Genomic DNA, 24,980 nt, shown 5'->3' with positions numbered 1-24,980 from the left:
AAAAAAGCTTATTCAGTCTTACAGCATATACTTAATGCCTATGTGCCAGGCATTTTTTTTAAGCTCTAGGAGTATAGCCATGTCCTAACATGGTCTCTGTTGTCCCAGAATTTATAGTCTAATTAGGAAGATAAGGAACAGATTTAAGAAGAATTCTACTTTAGATATGTTGAGTTTTGGTGTGCTGTTGGATAGTTATAAACTCATGGAGATCTAGATTGGTGATAGGGCTTTGGGGCTCATCAGGGTATTGGCCACAAGTGAAATGATGAGACTGGATGAAAATAAGATAGAGTGAATACAGTCCGAAGCTGAAGATGACTACCTTGGAAGTAGAGTGACCCAACAAGTATATGGAGAAGGAGCAGAGACAGACTTTACAGGAGAATGCCATATCTTGAAAGCCAAAAGAAAAGGAATTGCTCCTATATATTGGGCACTTGTGGCCTAGACACTATTTCATTTAATCCTCACAAAATATCTGTGAGGTAGGTACTATTACCTCCATTTTATGCATGAAAAAACAGATTGGCCAACTTGAATTTATGGAGTCCATCAATCAGCCCAGGATTAAAAAAACAAAACAAAAACCTATGCAATATCCATGTGAATGGGATGTGCAAAGAGTGAGCTATAGGAAACCAGGTTCCTGCAAAGATCAGGGTCAGTCCAATCATCAGAATCCTCACGTCCTCAGCATGTCTCCCTGGCTCTTCCAAGTGATAATTAGATTTCAGCCACACCTGTGGAGATCGGACACTCCAGTGCTAGATATGCTGTACACCTAGCAAATGATAGTACAATCTACATCACAGTCATCAGTGCAGGCTGCCCAGCTCTAAGGTAAGTATTCTTAGAGGTGCCATTTGCAATCACCTCCAAGTCTGATACTCCAGCACCATGGCTACCAAGCACATATGGGAAATCAGAATTTCCAATACCACACACATTACTGTTGAACTATAACATGACTCGTTTTGTATCGTGCAGTGCTCAACAATCTCATTGCACTATTCAAGGATTTTGGTGACGAGACACATTTGCTCTACCAGACGCAGATTCAGTGCTTTCAAAGCACTGTGGTACAAACAATGTACCCACCTTTAAACATCTTACATGTTACGTCGGGTGTGTCACGAAGTGTTAGTAGGAATTCCAAGTACTGAGTTCATAGGCTGAGATGTGCAAATGATGGTCCAAGTGTACATGATCTCAAAGGACACTCAGCTTAATGCAACTGATACATTTCTTCAGAGAATTTGAGTCCATGCTGATTGTCATACCTGAAGTGATTAAGGAGATGCCCCAATTATGGGAGTGTATGACCCACTCAAAGCAAAAATGGGGAGCTGGTTCCCCTAAGCTAAAGCAATCCGCCACTGGAAGGACTTCCTTTTGCACCAACAGTATTCCCGAACCTTTCTTCGGCACCCTGGATCACGCATGACATAATCCCCACAATGAGAAACTAGGGCACTGGCAAACCCGTAACTTGACAGCAAGCTCTGTGAGGCGTTTGGGGAACAGCTGCCGAAGCCAGAAGCAACATTCTTTACTCTGGAACAGCATCACATCCTTGAGTCGTTTGGGATACAGGGGCTATCCTGGGACAGTGTATAAAAGTCAAGCAGAAGAGCTGAGCCTGACTAGTGTATGGAAGATGATTAATCATTTAATTTAAAAAAGGCGAACTATGAAGGCTAATGCATCAGTGGGCCTGTTAGCGCAGGATTCTTTCTAGTTCTTCAGATTCCTCAATATTTAAATCATTGACGGCCTTGGCCAGTGCCAGCTCAGCGGGTGACGGGTTGACGCATAGACGGTAGAGGTGTGAAGGTGATAGGGTGGAGACGGTGTGAGGTTAGGAGACCAATACGGACAGACTGGTTTGGAAAGTGACTGGAAGGGAACGTACGGCCTGGAGAGATCTTACACTTTTGGAGACTGGAAAAAAAACCACAAGTGGGTTCTCTCAGCTAGGAAAATGTCCGGGATACTCACCGGGTGCAAAGCGCCCACCTTTTCCGCCCACCTTCACTCCCGCTAGGTAGCGGCGACTCCCGGGGAAAACGTGGGCGGGGCTTTCCCTGTGGCAGTCACCGGAAGTGACGCCTCGATATCGCGAGAAGAAAGACGCGCGAGCCTCCGCGGCCCGGAACCGGCCTTGGAACAGCGGGTAGAATCCGAGGCCGCTCGCCCTCCCGCCCCATGGAGCGGCCCCCGGGGCTGCGGCCGGGCGCGGGCGGGCCCTGGGAGATGCGGGAGCGGCTGGGCACCGGCGGCTTCGGAAACGTCTGCCTGTACCAGCATCGGGTGAGGCGGTGCGCGCGAGGGAGCGGCGGCGGCGGGGGTTTGTTTGAGCGTCTGTGGAACCCCGCGGCTGTCAGTTTGTGAAAGATTGTCGGTGAGACCTTGGGCAGTATTGGGGGCCAGCCAGCAAGCGCGCGTGTGTGTGCGTGTGTGTGTGTGAGAGATTGTGAGCGTGTGTGTGTGTGTGTGAGAGAGAGAAAGAGAGATTGTGTGTGTGTGAGAGAGAGAGAGAGATTGTGAGCGTGTGTGTGTGTGTGTGTGTGTGTGAGAGAGAGAAAGAGAGATGTGTGTGTGTGTGTGAGAGAGAGATTGTGAGCGTGTGTGTGTGTGTGTGTGTGAGAGAGAGAGTGTGTGTGTGTGTGAGAGAGAGAGAGAGAGAGAGAGAGAGAGAGAGATTGTGTGTGTGTGTGTGTGTGTGTGAGAGAGAGAGATTGTGAGCCAGGTGAGTGAGGTCCTAGGTGTGCGTGTGTGAGAACTATTAGGAAGAATTCATAGTGTAAGTGTCAAGACGAGACAAGGTGTTTACGAGTGTGACCGTGTACTGTGCATGTGTCCCCGGGAATGTAGAGTGTCAGGGTGGGTGAAGCAGATGCACATCAAAAGAGTGTGCACGAGGGGATGAGAAAACGGGGCTGAAGAGGGGGCTTCCTGTTGGAATGTGTGTGTACTTGTGTGTGCTTGGAGACCATGTGATGTCAGTGGGGCTGGAGTGGACAAAGAAGGTTTCATGGCGGGGCCACCGGTAAGCTTTTGGAAACACAGATAGGCTTTGGAATTGGGAATGGGTTCCAGGTGGGGAACAGTATGAGGAGCCACTGTTGAACATGATCATGGTTTCACCAGGTAAAGGAGATAGATTGAGGGTGAGATGCTCTAGTCTAGTGGATGGAAGACAGCTAACATCCCACTTGGGAATTTTGCATTGATTTAATAAAAAATGTTTAACCAATGTAGCAGCAGTTAATAATCATGTTTGACCTTTTTTTATTTTAAATATATTTTATTGACTTTTTACAGAGAGGAAGGGAGAGGGATAGAGAGTTAGAAACATCGATGAGAGAGAAACATCGACCAGCTGCCTCCTGCACACCCCCTACTGGGGATGTGCCCGCAACCAAGGTACATGCCCTTGACCAGAATCGAACCTGGGACCCTTCAGTCTGTAGGCCGACACTCTATCCACTGAGCCAAACTGGCCAGGGCATGTTTGACCTTTTGATGCACCTATAAAAACAGAACCATTTTCTCAGAAAAAATGTACAGAGGCACATCCACGCAACCTTATGCATTGCCATTTGAGGAAGTTCATGCTTTCCTGAAAGACATTCACAGACCTTTTTGATATATAGACCCTGGACTAATGACCCCTGCCATATACCCTTTGTTTGGGCATCCGTAAAATGGTCACAACAATGCATATGAGTCTGTTTGAGAGTTAAATAAGATAATGTGTGTAAAGCTAAGTACAGTATCTGGCCCATGATAAGCCCTTAGATGTTAGCTCCTGCTGCTGCTTTGTTGTTGGTATCATCATCATTATTAATTGACATTAAAAAAGGAAATGCCAAGATAAAAGTGGTGTTCTCCGAAGATTTTTTGTGTGGAAGATAATCTGAGTGGAAAAATATATGGCACAAGATGAGCAGTTAAGATATTACTAAAATGCTTGCAATTGGCCTATGAATGGAGAAGTGAATTCAAGAGAACAAATCATGATTTGATTGCCTTTTTTTTTTTTTCTTGGAGTCTAATGATTTGTTGTCTTAAGAAATATGGTTGTGGGTAGAGAGCCCATAATATAGGGTGGGAAGTAGGGGGGATGGGAGTGTATCTGGTAGGAATAGGCACGTTTGTGTGACAGTTACAATGACAAATGTCACTGATAGAACTGAGAAAATTTTGTGAGACTGGTTTCCAGATAGAGCATAGGAGGAAATCTTGGAGAGAGGGCGAATGGAAGGTGAGGACTAAGACATTAAGGACTTTGACAGTCAGACAACTAACTAGTAAATTTAGCAATTCTCACCATCAGAGAGGACATAAAGGCACTCAAAGAGAAAAGAGGGGGGAGCCAAGTACTTCCAGTGGATGTTGCCTGTGGCCTTTTTATCAAAGCCTGACCATCAGAAAAAATTGTATGCATGCTGCCATGCTTCGTTGCTGCTTTTCTTGGTCCTTGGCTGGGGGTGGATGAATATATCACTTAAAAAATTTAAAAAGTATATATGACATAAAGTTTGCCATTTTAACCATTTTTAAGTGTACAGCTCAGTGGCATTAAGGACATTGTTGTGCAATCATCACCACCATTCATTTTCAGAACTTTTTCATCTTCTGAAACTGAAACTCTGTACCCATTAAATAGTAACTACCCATTTCCTCCTTCCTGGAACCCCTGTTAATCAACATTCTACTTTCTGTCTGAATGGAATTTATCACTTTTTAAATGGAAGAGGTTTGAGCCCTCTAAAATCTTAGAAATTTTTCAGGAACTGTCTAGGTGTCCAGAGTGGACTTCCCCCACACTGGGACATTTGACAGCTCAACATGTATTAAAAAGAGAAGAGCCTCACTGGTGTAGCTCAGCAGTTGAGCATCAACCCAGGAACCAAGAGGCTGCTGGTTTAATTCCTTGGTCATGGTCAGGGCACATGCCTGGGTTGCCGGCTCCATCCCCTGTGGGGGGTGTGCAGGAGGCAGCCGATCAATGATGTTTCTCTCTCTTCGATGTTTCTATCTCTCTATCCCTTCCTCTCTTTTTAAAAAAAATCAATAAAAATATTTTTTAAAAAAAAGAAGAATAAATACCCTGTCATAATATGTGGAAGCAGCATCATTGCTTTTCCAAGCCTGACTTACAATTTGCATTTACAACTTTCAAGATCCTTGTGTTTTAGTAGAAGCCACATCTCAGTATTTCATCTACACCTCTTAAATCACAATGAGGAAGAGAAAAGGATGTGAGATAGTTTATTTAGCTGATTACTGTGCTGGAGGCTGCTGGTGCCCAAGTCAACAAAAACAGTATTTTCTTCCCTCAAGGAGATTTCCAGTCTAGTGGAAATGGTAGACACAGAAACACTTTTAAGTACAATGTGATTACCTATTAACAATGTAATAATGGGAGAATGGCAGCGTAATCAAAGAACACTTGCTAGGGAATAGGGTAACACTTCTCAAGTGTGTTTGGAAAAACTAATCCCATGAAACACTTTGAAAAAAGGGTACTATGGTCAAATAGTTGGATAAATTGCTGCATATATAATACTAGAGGCCTGGTGCACAAAATTCTTGCACGGGGGGGGGGGCAGGGTGTGTCTCTCAGCCCAGCCTGCACCTTCTCCAATCTGGGATCCCTCTCACAATCTGGGACTGCTGGCTCCTAACCACTGCCTGCCTGCCTGCCTGATTGCCCCTAACAGCTTCTGCCTGCCAGCCTGATCACCCCCTAACCACTCCCCTGCCAGCCTGATTGACGCCTAACTGCTCCCCTGCCGGCCCGATCGCCCGCAACTGCCCTCCCCTGCTGGCCCGATCGCCCCCAATTGCCCTCCCCTGCCAGCCCGATTGCCCCAACTGCCTTCCCCTGCCAGCCTGGTCGCCCCCAACTGCCCTCCCCTGCCGGCCTGGTCACCCCCAACTGCCCACGCCTGCCGGCCTGGTCGCCCCCAACTGCCCTCCCCTACAGGCCTGGTCGCCCCCAACTGCCCTCCCCTGCTGGCCTGGTCGCCCCCAACTGGCCTCCCCTGTTGGCCTGATCTTGCCCCCAACTGCCCTCCCCTGCTGGCCTGATCTCCCACAACTGCCCTCCCCTGCTGGCCATCTTGTGATGACGTGAGGGTGGCCATCTTGTGGCAGCCATCTTGTGGCTGCCATCTTGTGACGACGTCGCAGTGTCGCGCGAGGATTCCTTCATTTGGAGCATCATAATCCACATTAGCATATTACAAGTTCTGAGAACTCCTATAGTAAAGAAACTAATTTAATTTAGTATTTTCCATTTTTTATTGTGGTAAAATATACATACTACTTACCATTTTAACCCTTTTTAAGTGTACAGTTCTGTGGCATTAAATACATTTACATTGTTGTACAACCATCACTGTCTGTCTCTGGAATATTCCCATTTTTTTAAAAAGAACTTTAAAAATTTTTTTTGCTGGACATCTGTAAACTTTCCACAGAAAGTTTACTTTGTGAAAAGTAGAGTGAGGAAGGCCTTTAAGGGTAGGTGAAATAGCCCAGTGACTGAGCCGCCGCCAAGGACTCAGCAGCCTCCCCCTTAAGCCCCCCTCGCTTCCCAACGCTTTGTCCCCCCTGCCACCTTCTCCCGCCGCAGCCTTCCGCAGATCGTTTCCACCGAGGAAAAGGAATCGTATCGTATGTCCGCTAACCAGAACCTCCACTCTTTCGACCCCTTTGCTGATGCAAGTAAGGGTGATGATCTGCTTCCCACTGGCACTGAGGATTTTCTATATAAAAGGCTAAGTGACCGTCACAACTGAACGGATGACTGAACAGGCTGCATGGGGCAACCAGGCTGGCGGGGGGGTTAGTGAGGGGTGACCAAACGATCGAGCAGCAGGCTGCGTGGGGCAACCAGGCCGGCATGGGGGGGGGGGCAGTTGGGGGCAATCAGGCCGGTGGGGGGGGCCAGTTGGAGGCGATCAGGCCGACAGGCAGAGGCATTTAGGGGCGATCAGGCTGGCAGGCAGAGGCAGTTAGGGGTGATCAGGCTGGCAGGGGGGGGGGCAGTTAGGGGCAATCAGGCAGGCAGGCAGGTGAGCAGTTAGCCAGTCATCCAGGATTGTGAGAGGGATGTCTGACTGCCAGTTTAGGCCCGATCCCCGGGATCTGGCCTAAACCAGCAGTTGGCCATCCCTTGAAGGGTCCCGGATTGGAGAGGGTGCAGGCTGGGCTGAGGGGACCCCCCCCCCCCCCCGTGCACGAATTTCGTGCACCAGGCCTCTAGAATCCATATAAGAATTCAACAGAGAAATGGCAGGAAGACCCTTACTACTGTCCCAGGGATCGCTGATGATTACGATAAAAAGAAACTAGTGAAGGCCTTTAAGAAGAAATTTGCCTGTAATGGTACTGTAATTGAGCATCCAGAATATGGAGAAGTAATTCAGTTGCAGGGTGACCAGTGCAAGAACATATGCCAGTTTCTCGTCGAGATTGGACTGGCTAAGGACGACCAGCTAAGGTTAATGGGTTTTAAGTGCTTTTGGCTCACTGAAGCTTAAGTGAGGATTTCTTTGCAATGAGTAGAATTTCCCTTCTGTCCCTTGTCACAAGTTTAAAAACCTCACAGCTTGTATAATGTAACCATTTGGGGTCTGCTTTTAACTTGAACTAGTGTAACTCCTTCATGCAATAAACTGAAAAGAGCCATGCTGTCTAGTCTTGAAGTTCCTCATTTAAACAGAGGTCAAGCAGTACAGCCTGAAACAGCAATACCGTGATGTTTCAGCCAAGCCCATGTCTGGCTAAAGCTCCTCACCAGAGTTCCCTGCCCTCCGAGAATGTCACCGCCTGAACAGCCTTCCGTGAAGCTGAGAGGAGAGGGGTCAGGTAGCAGCGGCATGTGTACCACTAGAGGGAGCCTTCCGTAGTCAAAGATCTCCCCCTGACCAGGTGGATGGAGCTTAGAGCAGCCTCCCTCCTTCCCTCCAGGGAGGTGTAAGGGCTTCGGGCTTGCCACCAAGGTCTTTATGACCTGACATATCCTAGCTCATTGTTGTCCAAACACCATAATTTGAGGCCAATCTTCTATCAGAGTTAAACTTTTGACAAGGGAACAAATTTCAAACTGAAGTGTCAGTCATGTAGCTAGCTATAGAGCTTCCAACTTACTAGCAACAGCTGCCCAATGCCATGTGAAGTAAAAAAAAAAAAAAAAGATTTTTTGGGTGTTTTTCTTTTCTTCCCTCCTTCAGTTTTAATGTTATGTTATGTATTTAAACCCTTATTTAAATAAAAATTGTTTTCAGAAACAAAACAAAAGAGTAGGTGAAATAGAAACTGAGGAGTTGAAGGGTCTTACAGAATGAGATCTTTTTGAAATAGATAGCTTCCTGCCTCAGTCATATGAGAATCTGGGTTTAATGTTTATGTTTGTACCAAATTGTTTCCATGGTGGTAAAAGCTTACTTGGGACGTAGCTGCAATAAGGTACCTGATTAAAACAAAAGAAAGATTGAAGGGCATGAGGATTGTGGTTACACTAGACCAGTGGTTCCCAACCTTTTTTTTGGCCATGCCCTACATAAGCATCTCTAAAATCCTGCCCATGACATATAATTCTTATTATTCAAAAAGTGAACTCCTGTTCATGTGGAAGAAGCCTAAAAGGCCATTAACTTGATCTATTTTTTTAAAAATATATATATATTTTATTGATTCTCTCACAAAGAGGAAGGGAGAGGAACAGAGAGCCAGAAACATTGATGAGAGAGAAACATCGACCAGCTGCCTCCTGCACACCCCCCACCGGGGATGTGCCCACAACCAATGTACATGCCCTTGACCGGAATCGAACCTGGGACCTCTCAGTCCGCAGATCGACGCTCTATCCACTGAGCCAAACTGGTTTCGGCCATTAACATGATCTAAACAAGAACATGGCATCCTTGTGATTTTTCTCAAAAGAGAAAAATAGAAGTACAAAAGGTTAGTTGAAGTGCCGAGGAAGAATTCACTAAGAAATTGTTTAAAAAATAACATGAAGGGATGTGGAAAAATAGCAAGTAAAGTTTTAAAACAATAGAGAACTGAAATGCATAAATATGTCACAATATATATTTGTATACTGTATGTGAGGCCCCTAGAACCATAAGAAATGCAAAAAAAAATCACTGTTAATAACTCATTCTCGAATTGCCCCCCTTAAAAATCAAATTGCCCCCCTGTGGGGCGTGTGCCCCACGTTGGGAACCACTGGGTTAGACTAGTTTTAGTTCCTTTCTTCTCTCTCCATACATCTACTATCTTATCTCTAGCTTCTTCCTCCCACCTTCCACTCCTCACCCCCGTTTAGACTATCCCGTACAAGTATGTCTTGCTTCCTCTATATTTTCTTTCCTCCTGTTTGGTCCCGACTGCTGTTCCTGGGCTGCATTATTTCTGTTGCCAGAATGTGATGAAGTCTGGCTATTTCCTGTAATGCACATTAGGTTGGGTTTAATTTCAGTCTGACTTGGGTAAATTACTAACCATAAGCAAGAGCTGTTAGGTTCGTTTTATAAATATGAAATAGAAGTACAGTTATTGTTAGGATTTTTTATGTCATTTGAAATGCAAAGAAAGCAGGAACTAATTTGGAGTTTTTTGTATTAGGTTTGGTCATATTAAAACCTGGTATGGAGGCCAGGAAGCCCTGAATTATCCTCTTCATTCTAGTTCTACTAGAGGCTGGTGCCCTTGTTAGCTGTCTTGACTAAGCTCAAAGAGGGGTTTGATGGGGAGACAGAGTCTTTGTATTTTCTAGCAATATATTATGAGACAGTGTTCTGAAGAGACCTGTTATAGGATCACCCTCAGTCACTTTGCTTGTATGTTTTGGTGTGTTTGCTCAGTTTTAAAGCATTGGTTCTCATGTTTTACCTAGTAAAAGCTTTGATTCAAGAGAGCTAAGCTAAACAATTTTGTTTCCCCAGGTTGGTATTTCTTTGATAGCAAGTAAGTCTGTACAAGAACCTAATTTGTATTATTTTCTGTTCATTTTCTATTTTGATAGGAACTTGATCTCAAAATAGCAATTAAGTCTTGTCGCCTAGAGCTGAGTACCAAAAACAGAGAACGGTGGTGCCATGAAATCCAGATCATGAAAAAGTAAGTATACTTGACATATTTCTCGAGTTCTGCAGCCCAGCCAGAGAACATCATAGAGAAGAAGGCCAGGAATCCATTCTTCATAGGATCTTTTTAGGAGTATATTTTTCATTAAATAGATGTGTTCTATTTCAAATAATAACATCACATTATGACTAATTTAGTTTAAAAAGTCAGCTAGGTATTATCAGATTCAGCTCTATGAGTACAGAATATGTTTCTTCTGGATCCTGGGCAGTGCTTATCTATTTAACTTTCTAGTTAAATAACAATAACTATTCTCATTTCTTACTTTCACCTAGTTTTGATAAATAGTGTATCTATTGCTTTGTAAAAATTACCCCAAAATTTAGTGGCTTAAAACAACAAACATTTAGAATTTCACAATTTCTGTGATTTAGGAATTTGGGGATGACTTAACTGGTAGTTTTAATGCAGATCTTTCCTGAAACATGCCAGAATGTTGAGTGGAGCTTTAGTCATCCAAAGGCTTGAGTGGGGCTGGAGTATCCACGTCCAGGCTCATTTACTGTATATGGCTATTGGTTAGAGGCATCAGTTTTTCACTATATGGGCTTCTTTAGAGGGAAGCTTAAATGTCTTCATGACATGGCAGCTAGCTTTCTCCAAAGTGAATGATCTGAGAGAGAGCAAGATGAAAGCTGACATACCTCTTAAGATCTTTCCTCAGAAGTTGTACTCCATCCTTTGTGCCACTTTTTATTTGTTAGACATGAGTCACTAAATACTGCCCATACTCAAGAGGAGGAGAATTAAATTCTTAAAGGGAGAAGTGGACATATTTTAAAACCTTCATGGGTAGTATGCCAGCTACTTCATAAATAATTCTTCTAGTTACCACAGCAACCCCTGTATTTAGGTATTATTACTATTTTATAGATGAGGAAGTTGAAGCTCAAAGAGTCATAAAATTGGTAGGTAAGAGATTCTGGCTTTGAAATAAGTACTTTCTGACTTCGGTATCTGTTCTCAATTCACTTTAATGCTTCTCAGACGCAGAATTGCCAGGAAAGCTTGGTGAAAAGATAAACTTTCAGGTTCTACATAGAGCGATTCTGTTTCTTTAGGTCCCTAAGACCTGGGAATCTATTGCAGTTTTGAGATCCACTACATGATGATGATGATGATGATGATGATGATGATGATGATGATGATGGCGGCTGGGATGATATATTTTAAGTTAAAAAAAGATGTTAGAAAACAATGTATAGTGTGATGAAGTATTTATTGAAAAAATAAATTTGTACACAACAGATTAAAATCTGGAAGGCAATTTGTCAAAATTTTTATAGTGTTCACCTCTAGGTAATTCTGTGATTATGGGAGAGGCAGTATGGTATATATATAGGCTTTGGAGTCAGACTGCCAGATTTTAATCGTTATTTGACCACCTACTTGCTGTGTCATCTTATGTTACTTAGCCAATTTGTGCTTCAGTTTTCTCCTGTGTGATGAGACTATTAATAACTCTACACATAGTAGAATTATATGACAAGTAAGTGAGTTAATGTATATTAAGGTGCTTACTACTTGGCATATAGAAGTATAATTGTAGTAATAGTGACAGTATTTTTATTTACTAATTTTTAATTATACAAATGATGCCAACCTTTCTTTCCTCACTGCCCCTCAGTTAACTACCATTTCAAACCCAGTCCCTTTTCGTTGGAAAAAAAATGTTGATTATAATTTTTCCCCCTTTTTGTTAGGTTGAACCACTCCAACGTTGTAAAGGCCTGTGATGTTCCCGAGGAACTAAATTTTTTGATTAACGATGTACCTCTTCTAGCAATGGAATACTGTTCTGGAGGAGATCTCCGGAAGGTAGTGTGGATGTTTTGAGATGATGAGATAGTAAATCATGAACTTTAACAGTGTTTGAATCACATTCAATATGATAATCTAGAATAAGGTTCCGTAAACTATGGCCTATTACCTGTTTTTATAGCTGTTTTTTTATTACAGTGGCAGTGTTGAGTAGTTGTGACTGATACCACTGGCCTTCAAAGCCTAAACTATTTATTGTCTGTCTCTTTACAGGGAATGTTTGCTGACCCCTGATTTAGAACATGCATTCTTTTGTTAGTGGTGGTATTTCCAGGGTGGGACTATATTCGTGGTGTTAGATTAAAATATCAATGTTCAAGGTGTTTATAAAAAAGTCCTCTCCCCCCATCTTGTCTATTGAAAATAATGTTGCCATAGAACCAGAGGCATGGATACATGGAACAGACTGACAAATGTCAGAGAGGTGGTGGTGGTGGAGAGGACTGGATAAAGGGAGGTGAAGGGATTAGCTAAAGAATATATATGCATAGCCCTTGGACACAGACAGTAGTGTGATAAGGGCTAAGGGAGTAGAGGGCAGAGGCTGGGTGGTGGTGGGCAAAGGGGAGAAAATGGGGGACATCTACAGTAGTGTCAACAATAGAAAATTTAAATAAAAATAAAGGTGTGTTTTTTTTCAATTGCAGTTTACTTTCAATATTATTTTATATTGGTTTCAGATGTACAGTATAGTGGTTAGACAATTATATACTTTACAATCCCTTTGATATTTCCAGTACTGAACTGCCATCATGCATAGTTATCACAATACCTTGTGACTATTTTATAACTACCAATCTGTACTTCTTAATCCCTTCACTTCTTTCTCCCAGTGCCCCAACACCTCTCCTCAAAAAAATTTTTCTTTTGTATTGCAAATCATTCTTTCCCATCTTCTTTTAAATCTGCCATATGGATTTTTTATGTATATATCTGTGAGATTTTTCAAACTTTTCAATTTCAAATACTTTATCTTTACTTGTAAGCCTTGTCATGAAATTTACATGTTCTCTGTGTGGATTTGGTAATTTCCCCCCTCTTATATTTTCTTAATCATGACTTATTATTTGAATATTCTCTTACAGTATAGGGATTAATGTGTCACTGTTACTGCCCAGCAGCATTGGCAATATACATTTTTAGTCTTTTTTTATTTTCTTTAGCTACTCAACAAACCTGAAAATTGCTGCGGACTTAAAGAAAGCCAGATACTTTCTTTACTGAGTGATATAGGTATGTAATCAATTTGAAAATACCATCATGATTTAATGCCACCTTGGTTCATAAAAGATTCTATATGCTACTATAAAGCATAGATTTTAGCATCTACAAGAAATTATCAGAAAAATTTAATTGTTATTGTTGATGCTAAATTAAAACTAGGATATTTTGTTATTTTTTGTTTTGTTTTTGGCTAGGAGTCAATTTTTGGCTAATAGATGCTCCAGTTGCTGACAAAAAATGGTGTTAAATGACCTAATTTAATTTTACTCTTCCTCCCTCCTTAATTAGCATAGTAATTTCATTTAACAGCGGCATTATATCTGTTAAATAGGTTCTCAAGTCAACTCTTAGGGTGAAATCTCTTTTTAATCCGAATAATTCCTGAAAAATCCCTAAAATAATCAGTACATAGGCCCTTAAAGCAAGCTCAAAAGCCAAGAATATGTTTCCCTATGTATTTCCATTTTGTTTCTTTTTCTGGGTCATGGAGACCAAAGCTTAGTTGAAAAGGGAGGGAAAGGCTACAAGGATAAGTATAGGATTTTTCTAAATTGCTTTTCCATTTCTTTTTTATGTTAATTTTCATAAATTAAATGAACATATATTTCTGTAGTATTTTTTAAGTGTTACTGGATTTTCTGTGGAGAAAATCTTAACTGCTGTAATATTAATTGAGTAGTTATGATGGTCCCTATAAATTTGAGCATTAGAGAAGTACAAAATGTGAGATGATTTTTTTTTTTAATTCAGTATTTTCTCTTACCTCAAAATACATTTTAAATTTTACTTAGGGTCTGGGATCCGATATTTGCATGAAAACAAAATTATACATCGTGATTTAAAACCTGAAAACATAGTTCTTCAGGATGTTGGTGGAAAGGTAGGTGAAAACTGAAGACATTTTCCATGACAGTTGAATACAGTATCCGTGTGGTAGTTAGTCTTTGAGGTTAGGTGCCCTTCCATAGCACTCTGACTTTTTCTACTCAGCCCTCACTGTACTCAGCTGCGGTTTTGTGTTTAGTTGTTTGTCTCCTCTGCTGCCACGGTAGCTCCATTAGAGAAGGAACTGCACCTGTCTTGTTCACTTCTGTTTTTCCAGCGCAATATCTAGCAGAAATGGTAGGCAGTGAGTAAATAATCTATTAATCCTTACAAGGCACACTAAGAAACACACACATGCATCCTGGGTCTGCATTACTTAAAGAAAGAAAAAGCACATTTACTTAAGTATGTGTTTTATATACTCTTTAAAAACTCATTCTCCTCCTAAGTTCTATATTTAATTAAAAATCAAAACTTGATTTCTCAGATTCTTAAATGAGTCATCATGAAAGGAACCAAAAACTGTGAATTGATTCCTGAAATATTTGTTTTTATCAGAATAATTTGAGCAGTTTGTTTGCTGTTAGCACTGAAGTTCCATCCCAGTAAAGATGTAAAGCCAAGACTAAACTTTGAATTGGATTGTGTGGTCTTGTAGTTAGTTAAGACGGTGGTCAGCTGGAAGTGATGAAACCTCCATGATGCTTTTTCCCTTAGGAGGCTTTCATGTGTGCTTGGCACCAACTATCTCCCTTCTTTTGAATCCAAAGCCTTCAGCCTATTTTTGAGGTTAGATGGGTATGTAATCCACTGATCCCCTCTAAGACGGTATGCTGCTTCTTCCTTTGGAAGTCACCTTTACCTTTGCCTTTCACTATAATGGATCAAGTTTATTTTGAATACGCCAAAATAAAAATCGATAGCCAATCTGTATTTAGTTTTTACCATGTACAGGCACTGTGTTAAATTATTTTTGGGGTGCTGTTTCTTTGAATCTTAATAACAGTTCTGTGAAGTAGGGATTGTTAGTAATATTATATAGGAAGTCAAGAGAAGTTTAACTTACTTGACCAAGATCATAAGGCTAGTTAAGTGGTGGAGCTCAGGCTTGAGTCACATTTGTGTTATTCCAGAGCTCAAGCTCTTCACCATCACCCTCTCCAGAACCTTATCAGGACATTGTTGCCTTTCCATTTCAAATTTCTCAACCATTTAATGCTTATCATTTTGTAGATTATACATAAAATAATTGATCTGGGATATGCCAAAGATGTTGATCAAGGAAGTCTGTGTACATCTTTTGTGGGAACATTGCAGTATTTGGTAAGACATGTATTGTTTCTTTGAATTTAAATGTTCCAAATTCTCTTATTTATGAAGGTCATAAATATACATAGTAGTTCAAAAATAAAGTACCTTTTCTCTTACAGTATGACATTTAAAGCATTTCTTTTCTTTTTAAGGCCCCAGAGCTCTTTGAGAATAAACCTTATACAGCTACTGTTGATTATTGGAGCTTTGGGACCATGGTGTTTGAGTGTATTGCTGGATATAGGCCTTTTTTACATCATCTGCAGCCATTTACTTGGTAAGAAATGGAAGAGTACTTCAGTGTGCTTAATGTGAATGAAAATTTTTAGTAACATGCTTTTTTCTCCTCTCTTTAAGTGGTATAATTTCCTTTTAAACACATAATTGAATAAAATTAAATGGCAAAAATCTTAGAGTTTTTTTGTGAGTCAGGTTGTCTACTAAGGTAGCTTTTGTTTTTTTATAGGCATGAGAAGATTAAGAAGAAGGATCCAAAGTATATATTTGCATGTGAAGAGATGACAGGAGAAGTTCGGTTTAGTAGTCATTTACCTCAACCAAATAGCCTTTGTAGGTAAGTTTATTTCAGTTCACCTCAGTTTCTTCAATAGAGTTGTCTTTTTCAAGTATTATAATCCAGTAGAACTTTCTGCTATGATGGAAATGTTTTATATTATATAATGTTTTATATTATGACCACATTAGGTTCTTGAGCCCTGAAAGGTGAGTGATATGATTGAAGAACTGAATTTTAAATTTGATTTCATTTTAATTAACTTCAGTGTCAATGCAAATAGCCACTTGTGACTAGTGGCTCCCATATTGGACAGCACAAGTCTAGTGGAAACAATAACTGCTGCCATTCAATTGATTGGCTTAGGTGCTAAGAAGACTCTTGGGATACTGAAGTAAATGTGTTCCTTGGAGAATGGAACTGGACTTGCCTCTGGAGTTGCCAGCAACTAACTTACATATGTGGGTTTTGGGTTGTTGTTTTTTTCTTAGAGAGAGAGAGAAACATTGATGTGAGAGAGAAACATTCGTTTGCCTCCCATATGCACCCTGACTGGGGATTGAACCTGCAATTTGAATATGTGCCCTGACCAGGAATCAAACCTGGATGGGACAACATTCCAACCAACTGAGCCACAATGTCCAGGCTGGGTTGTTTTTTTATGGAAAAAGTTTGTCCCCTATCATTTCATGAATTATTTATTTTTATTATTATTTTTACCCAAGGATATTTTTTCCATTCATTTTCAGAGTGGAAGGGAGGGGGAGAGGGAAGATGGGAGGGAGAGAGAGGAGGGAGGGAGAAAGGAGAGAGAGAAAAACATTGATGTGAGAGAGACACATCGATTGGTTGCCTTCGCAAATGTCCCAAATGGAGCCAGGAAGAACCTGCAACCCAGGTATGTGCCCTTGACTGGGAATCGAACCCGCGACCCTCTGGTGCATGGGCCAGCGCTCTCATCATTGAGCCATGCCAGCCAGGACTATTTTTATTTATTTTTTAGCCTCACCCAAGGACATGAGAGAGAGAAACATTGATCAGTTGCCTTCTGCACGCATCCCAACCAGAGATTGAACCCACAACCCAGGCATGTGCCCTGACCAGGAATTGAATTGGCAACCTTTTGGTGCCCAGGATGATGTTCAACCAACTGACCCACTCTGGCTGGGCCATTTCATGAATTATTTGAAAGTAAGATGCAAAATGGTACAGACAAGTAATGAGAAAGGAAATGGACAACCTATAAAATTACCTTTTTTACAGTATTAAAGTAATATTGGAACAAGGATTTTCACCCATTTTTGTATGTTTTCTAGTTTAATAGTAGAACCCATGGAAAATTGGCTACAGTTGATGCTGAATTGGGATCCTCAGCAGAGAGGAGGACTTATTGATACAACTTTGAAGCAGCCAAGATGTTTTGTATTAATGGATCACATTCTGAATTTGAAGGTTAGTTTCTTATGAATGAGATCTATTTCAGAAGACTTGCATTGAAGTTAACAACTTTATTTGGAAAATTAGTATTAAATATATTTTAATAGTCTTTTCTTGATGCTTATTTGAAAAAGAAAGTTATTTTTTTAGAGTGGACGTGTTTTTATTTTTTTAGTAAGCCTTCTCAGTTTTACTTTTAAAGTGGTCTTTGCTTTGAAGCATCTTTTGGATTTTCCCCTTCCTCAGATTGATGCCTCATTCATTTAGGTCTGGATTTGGTTTGGTGAGAAAGGTTTCTACCTGCCTTACATGCCTCTATAGTTCTACCCATTTTATAATCCATGCAGCATGAACTGCCCATCTCATCTTCTAAAAATACGTTTTTGTTTCCCTGTCCAAGAAACCAACATAGTTCTTCCCTGCCTACTAAGTCAAGTCTAAGCTGATCTGCCTTGGTCTGGGGGGCTTTCCTATTGCAGGTCCATCCCAACCAAGTTCTTGCCTCATACCTGCTTCTCTTACCCTTTATTTCACTCAGGACCAGCTTGTGACTGCTTCTCATGCCATCAAGCTCCTCTTTCATGTTTGTGCTTGAATAGATACTATCCTCTGCCCAGAATGATCTCTATCTCTGTGTATCTCCTTACCTACACTGGTATATATTCAACTCTCCTTTTTTCTTAATGGTCTCGGCCACAGTTTGTCATTTAGTCATATTTACTACATTGTCTACTTGTTTTTCATCTTCCACTTATTCCTCTCCTTGTAGATTGCCCTCTTCCTCAATGCTGGGATAGTTTTTACTATTTTTATTAACAATTGTCCAGTCTACCACTATGCCATCCCTTCCCTGGCGTTCTATATAAAGCAGGCCTGTAACAGGTTCTCAGTAAATCTTCATTGATATGAATGAGAGGTTCTTTTATGCTGTTTACCCAGAAACAACTCTCATCTGCACTCTGCAGTCTTTCCGTATTTGTTGGTTGCTTGAGATAGACAGGGTTTCTCAAATTAAATGAGAATGGAAATCATATATTGATGCCATTTGTGACTTACATTGAAAAGATATCTGGCTTTTTTACTTGGTTTTCTTCTACTGTGTCAAGGAATAAATCACCTTTCAATGTGTTAGCCAACTAGGACTTGGTGATACCTTTTAGTTCTCTTACCTCCAGTAAATTTTGTTTTTTATCTCAGGCTTTTTTCAGACCTGTCATGGTAATTGTAACATTATTTCTACTTTGAAGGGATCTGTGGTCATCTGCTTGTCATAGAGTGTGGGAAAAGAGTCCTCCCTAGGTGTTTGTGGTCTATAGACTTTAGTTCAATTTGTAGCATTACTATGTACCTATCTGTGAATCTAGGCAATTATTTGTTTGTTTATAGCTCAGATTCAGTAATAGCTTCTTTAAAGGATCAATGTTATTGTGAGGTTGTTTAGTATAAAGTATGCGTAGGGTACTATTCAAGTAGTTCAGGGATGTTTCCTATACATGATAATTGGACTGAATTTTGAAGGATAATTAAGAGTTCATCAGGGGAAATGGGCAGGGGGAAAGATTAACAACTCAGTTGGAAACTTGAGTTGTCTTACTGTTCCTTCTCCTTCAATCTACATATTCAATTATTTTGTCAGATTTATCTTTTGAATGTTTTAACAATTCTGAACTTGTCAGATGCTTAATTTAGAAAGTTTTCCATAGTTCCTTTTTGCTTATTGAATAAAGTCCAAATCCTAACATTGGTATTCAGAATCTATGTTGATCTCATTTCATCCTACACTTCCAGCCTTATCTCATATTAGGCCCTATGCCAGCACTGTTTTAAGTACCTTTAAATTGGATTATTTATATTCTCTGATTACGTTCATCCCTTTCTACCTCTCTGCCTACCTTGTTTTCAAGAAAACACAGAGAATATGAGCATAATCAGAGAGGTTTCTTTCAGTTTTTTCTCATTCTAATCTTCCTTTTCAAAGTTTAGCTCAAATAGTGCCTCTTTTATAAAAACACCCCTTTCAAGTAATCTCCTTTGGAATCTGCAAAATACCTTATTATAGCACCTATTGCATTTTGCCTTGTATTTTAGTTCTCTTAATGTTTCTAATATCTTATTTTTTACTATTATCCTATGGAGGGCAAGGATCATAAATTACTCAATTTGCTTACCCACTGTCACTACAACACAGTTAATAGTATGTACCATAGTAGTTACTCATTAAATGTTTGAGTGAACAAAAGGATAAATTTAAGTTATATTTTCTTTTTCTTTTTTTGCCCCCTTCTGTCTCAGCTTTGGTAGTAGGATGCTATGATCACTTACCCTAGTTTTAGACATATATCCTGTATAAAAGTAAATGTTCACTGTAGGGTTTTCACACTTGTATTGTACATCCATGTCAACTTTGAAGATTCCCTTCTCTTCCCTTTACCTTTTTTAAACATAAAGGGTTATTATATATTAAAGGGAAGTTAATGCTTTACCGATGTAATAAGCATTTCCAGCAGATATAATTTTAATCATTTGTATACAGGGGTGGGCAAAAATAAGTTTACAATTGTGAGTACGTGAAACAGTTTATTCTTGTAATATTATTTCCTTATTAATTATTATACTTCTAATTATTGTTGTTATTGTTATTAACCCTTTTTCCCCACCCCTGTACACTGTCAATGTAAAGCATTGGAGAAACAAAGCTATTACTTTGTATAGCTTATCTAAGGACAGTGGGAGGAAGAGGATTTAAAATCATGTTGTTCAAAAAACTGACCTCTAACTCTATGGCCTCTAACTCTTGGTTATCTCACCTAACTCAGTTTCACACTTAGTTGGCCTGTATTAGGCTACCCCTACTTTCAATGGGTCTTTAGGTAAGAGTATTTTCTTACCTAACTTTGGGCCCTTTAAGATAAATCACTGCTATGGGATTTGGTTTTCTTATCCTATATAATAAAAGCCTAATATGCTAAGTGTCTGACCCTTCATTCGACCAATCATTATGACGCGCACTGACCACCAGGGGTCCGACTGGTAAGTTAGCTTGCTGCTGGGGTCTGGCCAATTGGAACTGGGCAAGATGGCTGGACATGCACTGGACAAATCCATGCACCGGGCCTCTAGTCTGAAAAATAAGACTAATAATACTTCTTCCTGTTTAAAGAGAGACCTATCACTTCTATCATAATTATTTCTTAAGACAATGTAAGGTAGTCAGTTATCAGCTGTGTGATCCCTCAGGGTTCTGTGTTTTTTTTCCTGCCAAAATGGAGATTAGAAGATCTAATTCATGGTGTTATGTTAAATATAACTTAGCTAATTAAGGGGATGTTATGTTAAGCATAAAACACTTAACTCTGTGGTTGGCATCTATTAGGTACTTCATAAATGGGAATGTTTCCTTCCAGGTCTGTGATATGTTTCTCAGAATAAGTAAGTGTTGCCTTTTTAAATTGGGGTTTTTGTGCATTCCTAGGACTTTGTACATCCCTAGAACTTTGAAATTTTATTCCTTGGAACTAACATTTGTTGTAGTAGAAAAGTAAATTCTTGAGTTTTCACATGTCATTTTATAATTATAGAAGGAGATTACACTTTGGAAAATGATTGAACCTTGCATAGAACAAAGATAATGCCTTTTGCTCATATTCCCTTTATTATCTTGCACTGAATTTTTTTATGTAGCAGGTGGTTAATAATCATTTTTCTTTCTTCCTATATATACAGATAGTACACATCCTAAATATGACTTCTGCAAAGATAATTTCTTTTCTGTTACCACCTGATGAAAGTCTTCATTCACTGCAGTCACGTATTGAGCGTGAAACTGGAATAAATACTGCTTCTCAAGAGCTTCTTTCAGAGACGGGAATTTCTCTTGATCCACGGAAACCAGCCTCTCAATGTGTTCTAGATGGAGTAGTAAGAAAATTCTAATATATCTAAAATTCTAATATAAGAAATCTGTTTGCATAGAGGGATTGCATGCCCTGCATTTTTGGATGTGTATTTGAAATCTTCTAGGGGATTATGCACATTTCATAATTCTTTTACTTTTATCCCATTCATTTCTCTTAGTGCTTTGCAAGGTGAACAAGATAGAAGTGAAACATTTGGTATTTTGAATGTACTATGTCTGACTTTTTCTTTGGTGCTAGCTCTCTCCTCCCTCTTTTTTTCCCTTTTTGTAATTGAAACCTAGAATCTTAAAATTATACCAGCAGTCTTTCTTGTAGGTCCTGCCAGAGGATAGGTAGATGGTAAAATATGATTGTAGTCATGACTCTTTTTTCATTTTATTTGACTTTATTGAGGCATATTTAAATATTATATAACTTACCCATTTCAAGTGTATAATTTAGGGTTTTTTTGGTTTTTGTTTTAGCAAATTTACTTAATTGTGTAGCCATCACTATGAATCAGCCTTAAAACATTTCCATCTCAGTAAGATTCTTCCTGTCCATTAACTGTTAATCTCCATTCTGCCCACCCAAGGCAATCACTAATTTATATATCTATAGATTTGCCTTTTCTGAACATTTCATATAAATGGACCATACAACCTGTAGTCTCTAGTGTCAGACTTTTTTGAGGTTCATTCTTGTCATAGCATGAATCTGTACTTCATTCCTTTCTATTACTGAATAATGTTCCTATTATATAGGTATATGTTGTTATGACTTTTTTTGCTTTTGTCCTTTTGGGTCTGGTGATTGTTTTAACTTTAACCCATACTAAAGTTATTTATTTTTCCTAAACAAAAGTTTAGACCTTAAATCTGTAAGATGTATGCTAATGAACATTGACTTTGTTCATTTGCATTTCACTGGTACTTGGAGAACCTATGGTTATCAAGTGTCTTTTAAAAAATTGTTTCCTGCCGAAACCGGTTTGGCTCAGTGGATAGAGCGTCGGCCTGCGGACTCAAGGGTCCCAGGTTCGATTCCCGTCAAGGGCATGTACCTTGGTTGCGGGCACATCCCCAGTAGGGGGTGTGCAGGAGGCAGCTGATCGATGTTTCTCTCTCATTGATGTTTCTAACTCTTTATCCCTCTCTCTTCCTCTCTGTAAAAAAATCAATAAAATATATTAAAAAAAATAAAAAATTGTTTCTTTGTTTTTCAGAGAGGCTGTGATAGCTACATGGTTTATTTGTTTGATAAAAGTAAAACTGTATATGAAGGACCATTTGCTTCCAGAAGTTTATCTGACTCTGTAAATTATATTGGTAAGTCTAGTCCATTTACTGACTGAGATTTAAACCTGAAATGATATCATTTTGATTGAACATGATTAGTAGAAATGGTTTTTGGTGTTTTTGTTTTGTATCTCATACTTTAGCTTACTATTTATGGTGGAAATTTTCTACAGTTTGGAATGTGAAAAGGTAGGTTTTAAATCACCACCAGATCCGTCATTTGGGAAAAGACTTACTTTCCTCAGGATAACCCTCTCACAGATGAATGAATCTCCATTATTCATTAAGCCTACTTTTTAGTTTGTTTTTCATTATTTAAGCATGTTCAAATATTTCATTTTATTCTGTGAATACTGCTTAATGTTCAATTTTTTTCATTTATTCTGTGAGAATTATTCTTTTCTTTTGAAGAAGATAGCTGTCAGTTTCTGTCTACCCCAAACTAAAATCAAGCACAAAATTGTAAAATTAAGAACAAAATTGTGCATAAGGGCTAAAATTATTTAATCTTTCTTCTGTTACCTTTTAATTAGTTTTTAAAGGACAAATTTACAGAAAAAAATGATCAGATAGTAGTACAGAGTTCTCATGTTATCCCTCTCCCCATTTGTAATATCTTACATTAGTGTTACAATAAATGAGCCAATACTTATTATTAAGCCCATACTTTATTCAGATTTCCTTAGTTTTTATCTGGTGTCCTTTATCTGTTCTAGGATCTCATCCAGGACACCACATTGCATTTAGTTGTCATTCTCCTCAGACTTTCCTTGGCTGTGACAGTTTCTCAGACTTTCCTTGTTTTTTGTGACTTTGACTGTTGTGAGGAGTACTGGTCAAGTATTTTGTAGGATGCCCCTCTGTTGCAATTTTTCTAATTTTCCCCCCCTCATGATTAGACTAAGATTATGGGTTTTTGAGAGAAAGATCACAGAAGTACCATTCTTATGTATAATAATAAAAGCGTAATATGCTAAGTAGACCGGACAACCTTCCAGACAAAGCTGGAGCTGCGATGGAATCCCAGGTCCCGGGTGCCTGCCGGCGGCCAGAGGGAAGCCAGTGCCAGCAGCCGGGGAAAGGAAGGCCTACCCTTGCATGAATTTCATGCATCAGGTCTCTAGTCACATTATATAAAGGGTACATACTATCAACATTATGTATGACTGTTGTTGCATTCCTTGATCACCTGGCTAAAGTAGTGTTCATCAGGATTTTCCACTGTGTAGTTTAGTCTCCCCCGACCCCCCTGCCAATGCATTACTCTTTGGAAGGAAGTCACTATGCAGAACCCACATTTAAGGAGTGGGAAGTTATACTCCCCTTTCTTTAAGGTAGGACACCTACATAATTTATTTGGAATTCTTCTGCATACAAGATTTGTCTCTTCTCTTCCATTTATTAATTTATTCAATTACTAGTGACCCGGTGCACGAAATTTGTGCATATTAAAAGGGGATTAATGAGAGGAAATAATTTAATATTGCTGTTTGCCCTTTCTCTATAATAGAAGTGTCAGAGATGAAAGAAAATTAGTAAAATGTATATGAAAACCTTCCTCCTGTCAGAGTCTGGGGATCACCACGGGACCCAGAGTCAAGTCCCCACCCACCCACATGCACCTCAAAATTGCGTGAGATCCAGACCCGGCCGCCCCCCCGCACCCCCCCATTGGGCTAGATCCAGACCCGGCCAGTCCCACCCTTGTCAAGCCCTGCCGGGCAGGGGGCATAGCCTCAGGTCCCCTGGCCCGGCGCCAGGACGGGGGGCGTGGCCTGAGGTCCCCCAGCCCAGACCGGGGCGGAGGGTGTTCCTTGAGGTCCTCTGTCAATCCCCGCCAGGTGGGGGACACAGCCTGAGATCCCCTGTCAAGCCCCACTGGGTGGGGTCATGGCCTGAGGTCCCTTGTCAACCCCTGCCAGGCGGGGGTGGGGGGGGTGGGGGGAGGTGCAGTCTCAGATCCGGCCCAGCACCGGGAGGGGGCTCAGCCGCAGTCCCCCGTCAAGCCCCACCGGCAGGGGGGCACAGCCTCAAGTCCCCCATCAAGCCCCGCTGGGCGGGGGGCACAGCCTGAGGTACCCTGTCAAGCCCAGCCAGGCAGTAGGGCACAGCTTCAGGTCCCCTGGCCTGGTACTAGGGCGGGAGGCGCGGCCTAAGGTCCCCTGTCAAGCCCTGCCGGGTGGGGGGCACAGCCTGAGGTCCCCTGTCAAGCCCCACAGGGGCGGGGGAGGGCGTAGCCTCAGATCCCTGCTGATTGCTCGTTAAGGCTTCTTATGGGAACTTGGCCTCAGCTGTGGGTGCAGCCATCTTTGTGACGGAGTAATGGTCAATTAGCATATTCCCTCTTTATTAGATAGGATATCAATAGTAGGGGTCCAGTGCACGAATTCATGCACCTTGAAAGAAACTGTGGGCTGCGAGGCTGCGGTAGGCACAGGGGTGGGTCTCAGCCCATCCTCCGCACCCCCACCTGACCCCTCC

At 40.7% G+C, this 24,980-nt stretch overlaps 1 protein-coding gene across 6 annotated transcripts in view; it reads left to right on the top strand.

The window, feature by feature from the left end:
• The first annotated feature begins 2,153 nt into the window (after positions 1-2,153).
• CHUK (component of inhibitor of nuclear factor kappa B kinase complex) overlaps positions 2,154-24,980 on the top strand; it is a 40,557-nt gene continuing 17,730 nt past the window's right edge. For 4 of the 6 annotated variants that reach the window (XR_008558827.1, XR_008558826.1, XM_028149202.2 and 1 more), the window contains exons 1-11: positions 2,154-2,313; positions 10,052-10,146; positions 11,877-11,991; positions 13,158-13,227; positions 14,010-14,098; positions 15,277-15,366; positions 15,507-15,631; positions 15,821-15,928; positions 17,185-17,320; positions 21,029-21,223; positions 22,427-22,529. Coding sequence is in view for 4 of the 6 variants with exons in the window: in XM_028149202.2 (XP_028005003.2) it covers positions 2,209-2,313; positions 10,052-10,146; positions 11,877-11,991; positions 13,158-13,227; positions 14,010-14,098; positions 15,277-15,366; positions 15,507-15,631; positions 15,821-15,928; positions 17,185-17,320; positions 21,029-21,223; positions 22,427-22,529 (1,231 nt within the window). In the remaining 2 variants the exon portion in view is untranslated. The other 2 variants (XM_054729315.1, XM_054729314.1) reach the window with 2 other exon arrangements.

The sequence above is a fragment of the Eptesicus fuscus genome, chromosome 17 (genome assembly GCF_027574615.1).
Source record: "Eptesicus fuscus isolate TK198812 chromosome 17, DD_ASM_mEF_20220401, whole genome shotgun sequence".
NCBI classification, from domain to species: Eukaryota; Metazoa; Chordata; class Mammalia; order Chiroptera; family Vespertilionidae; genus Eptesicus; species Eptesicus fuscus.
Note: the sequence above shows the minus strand (reverse complement) of the source record. Positions and strands in the feature narration are given on the sequence as shown.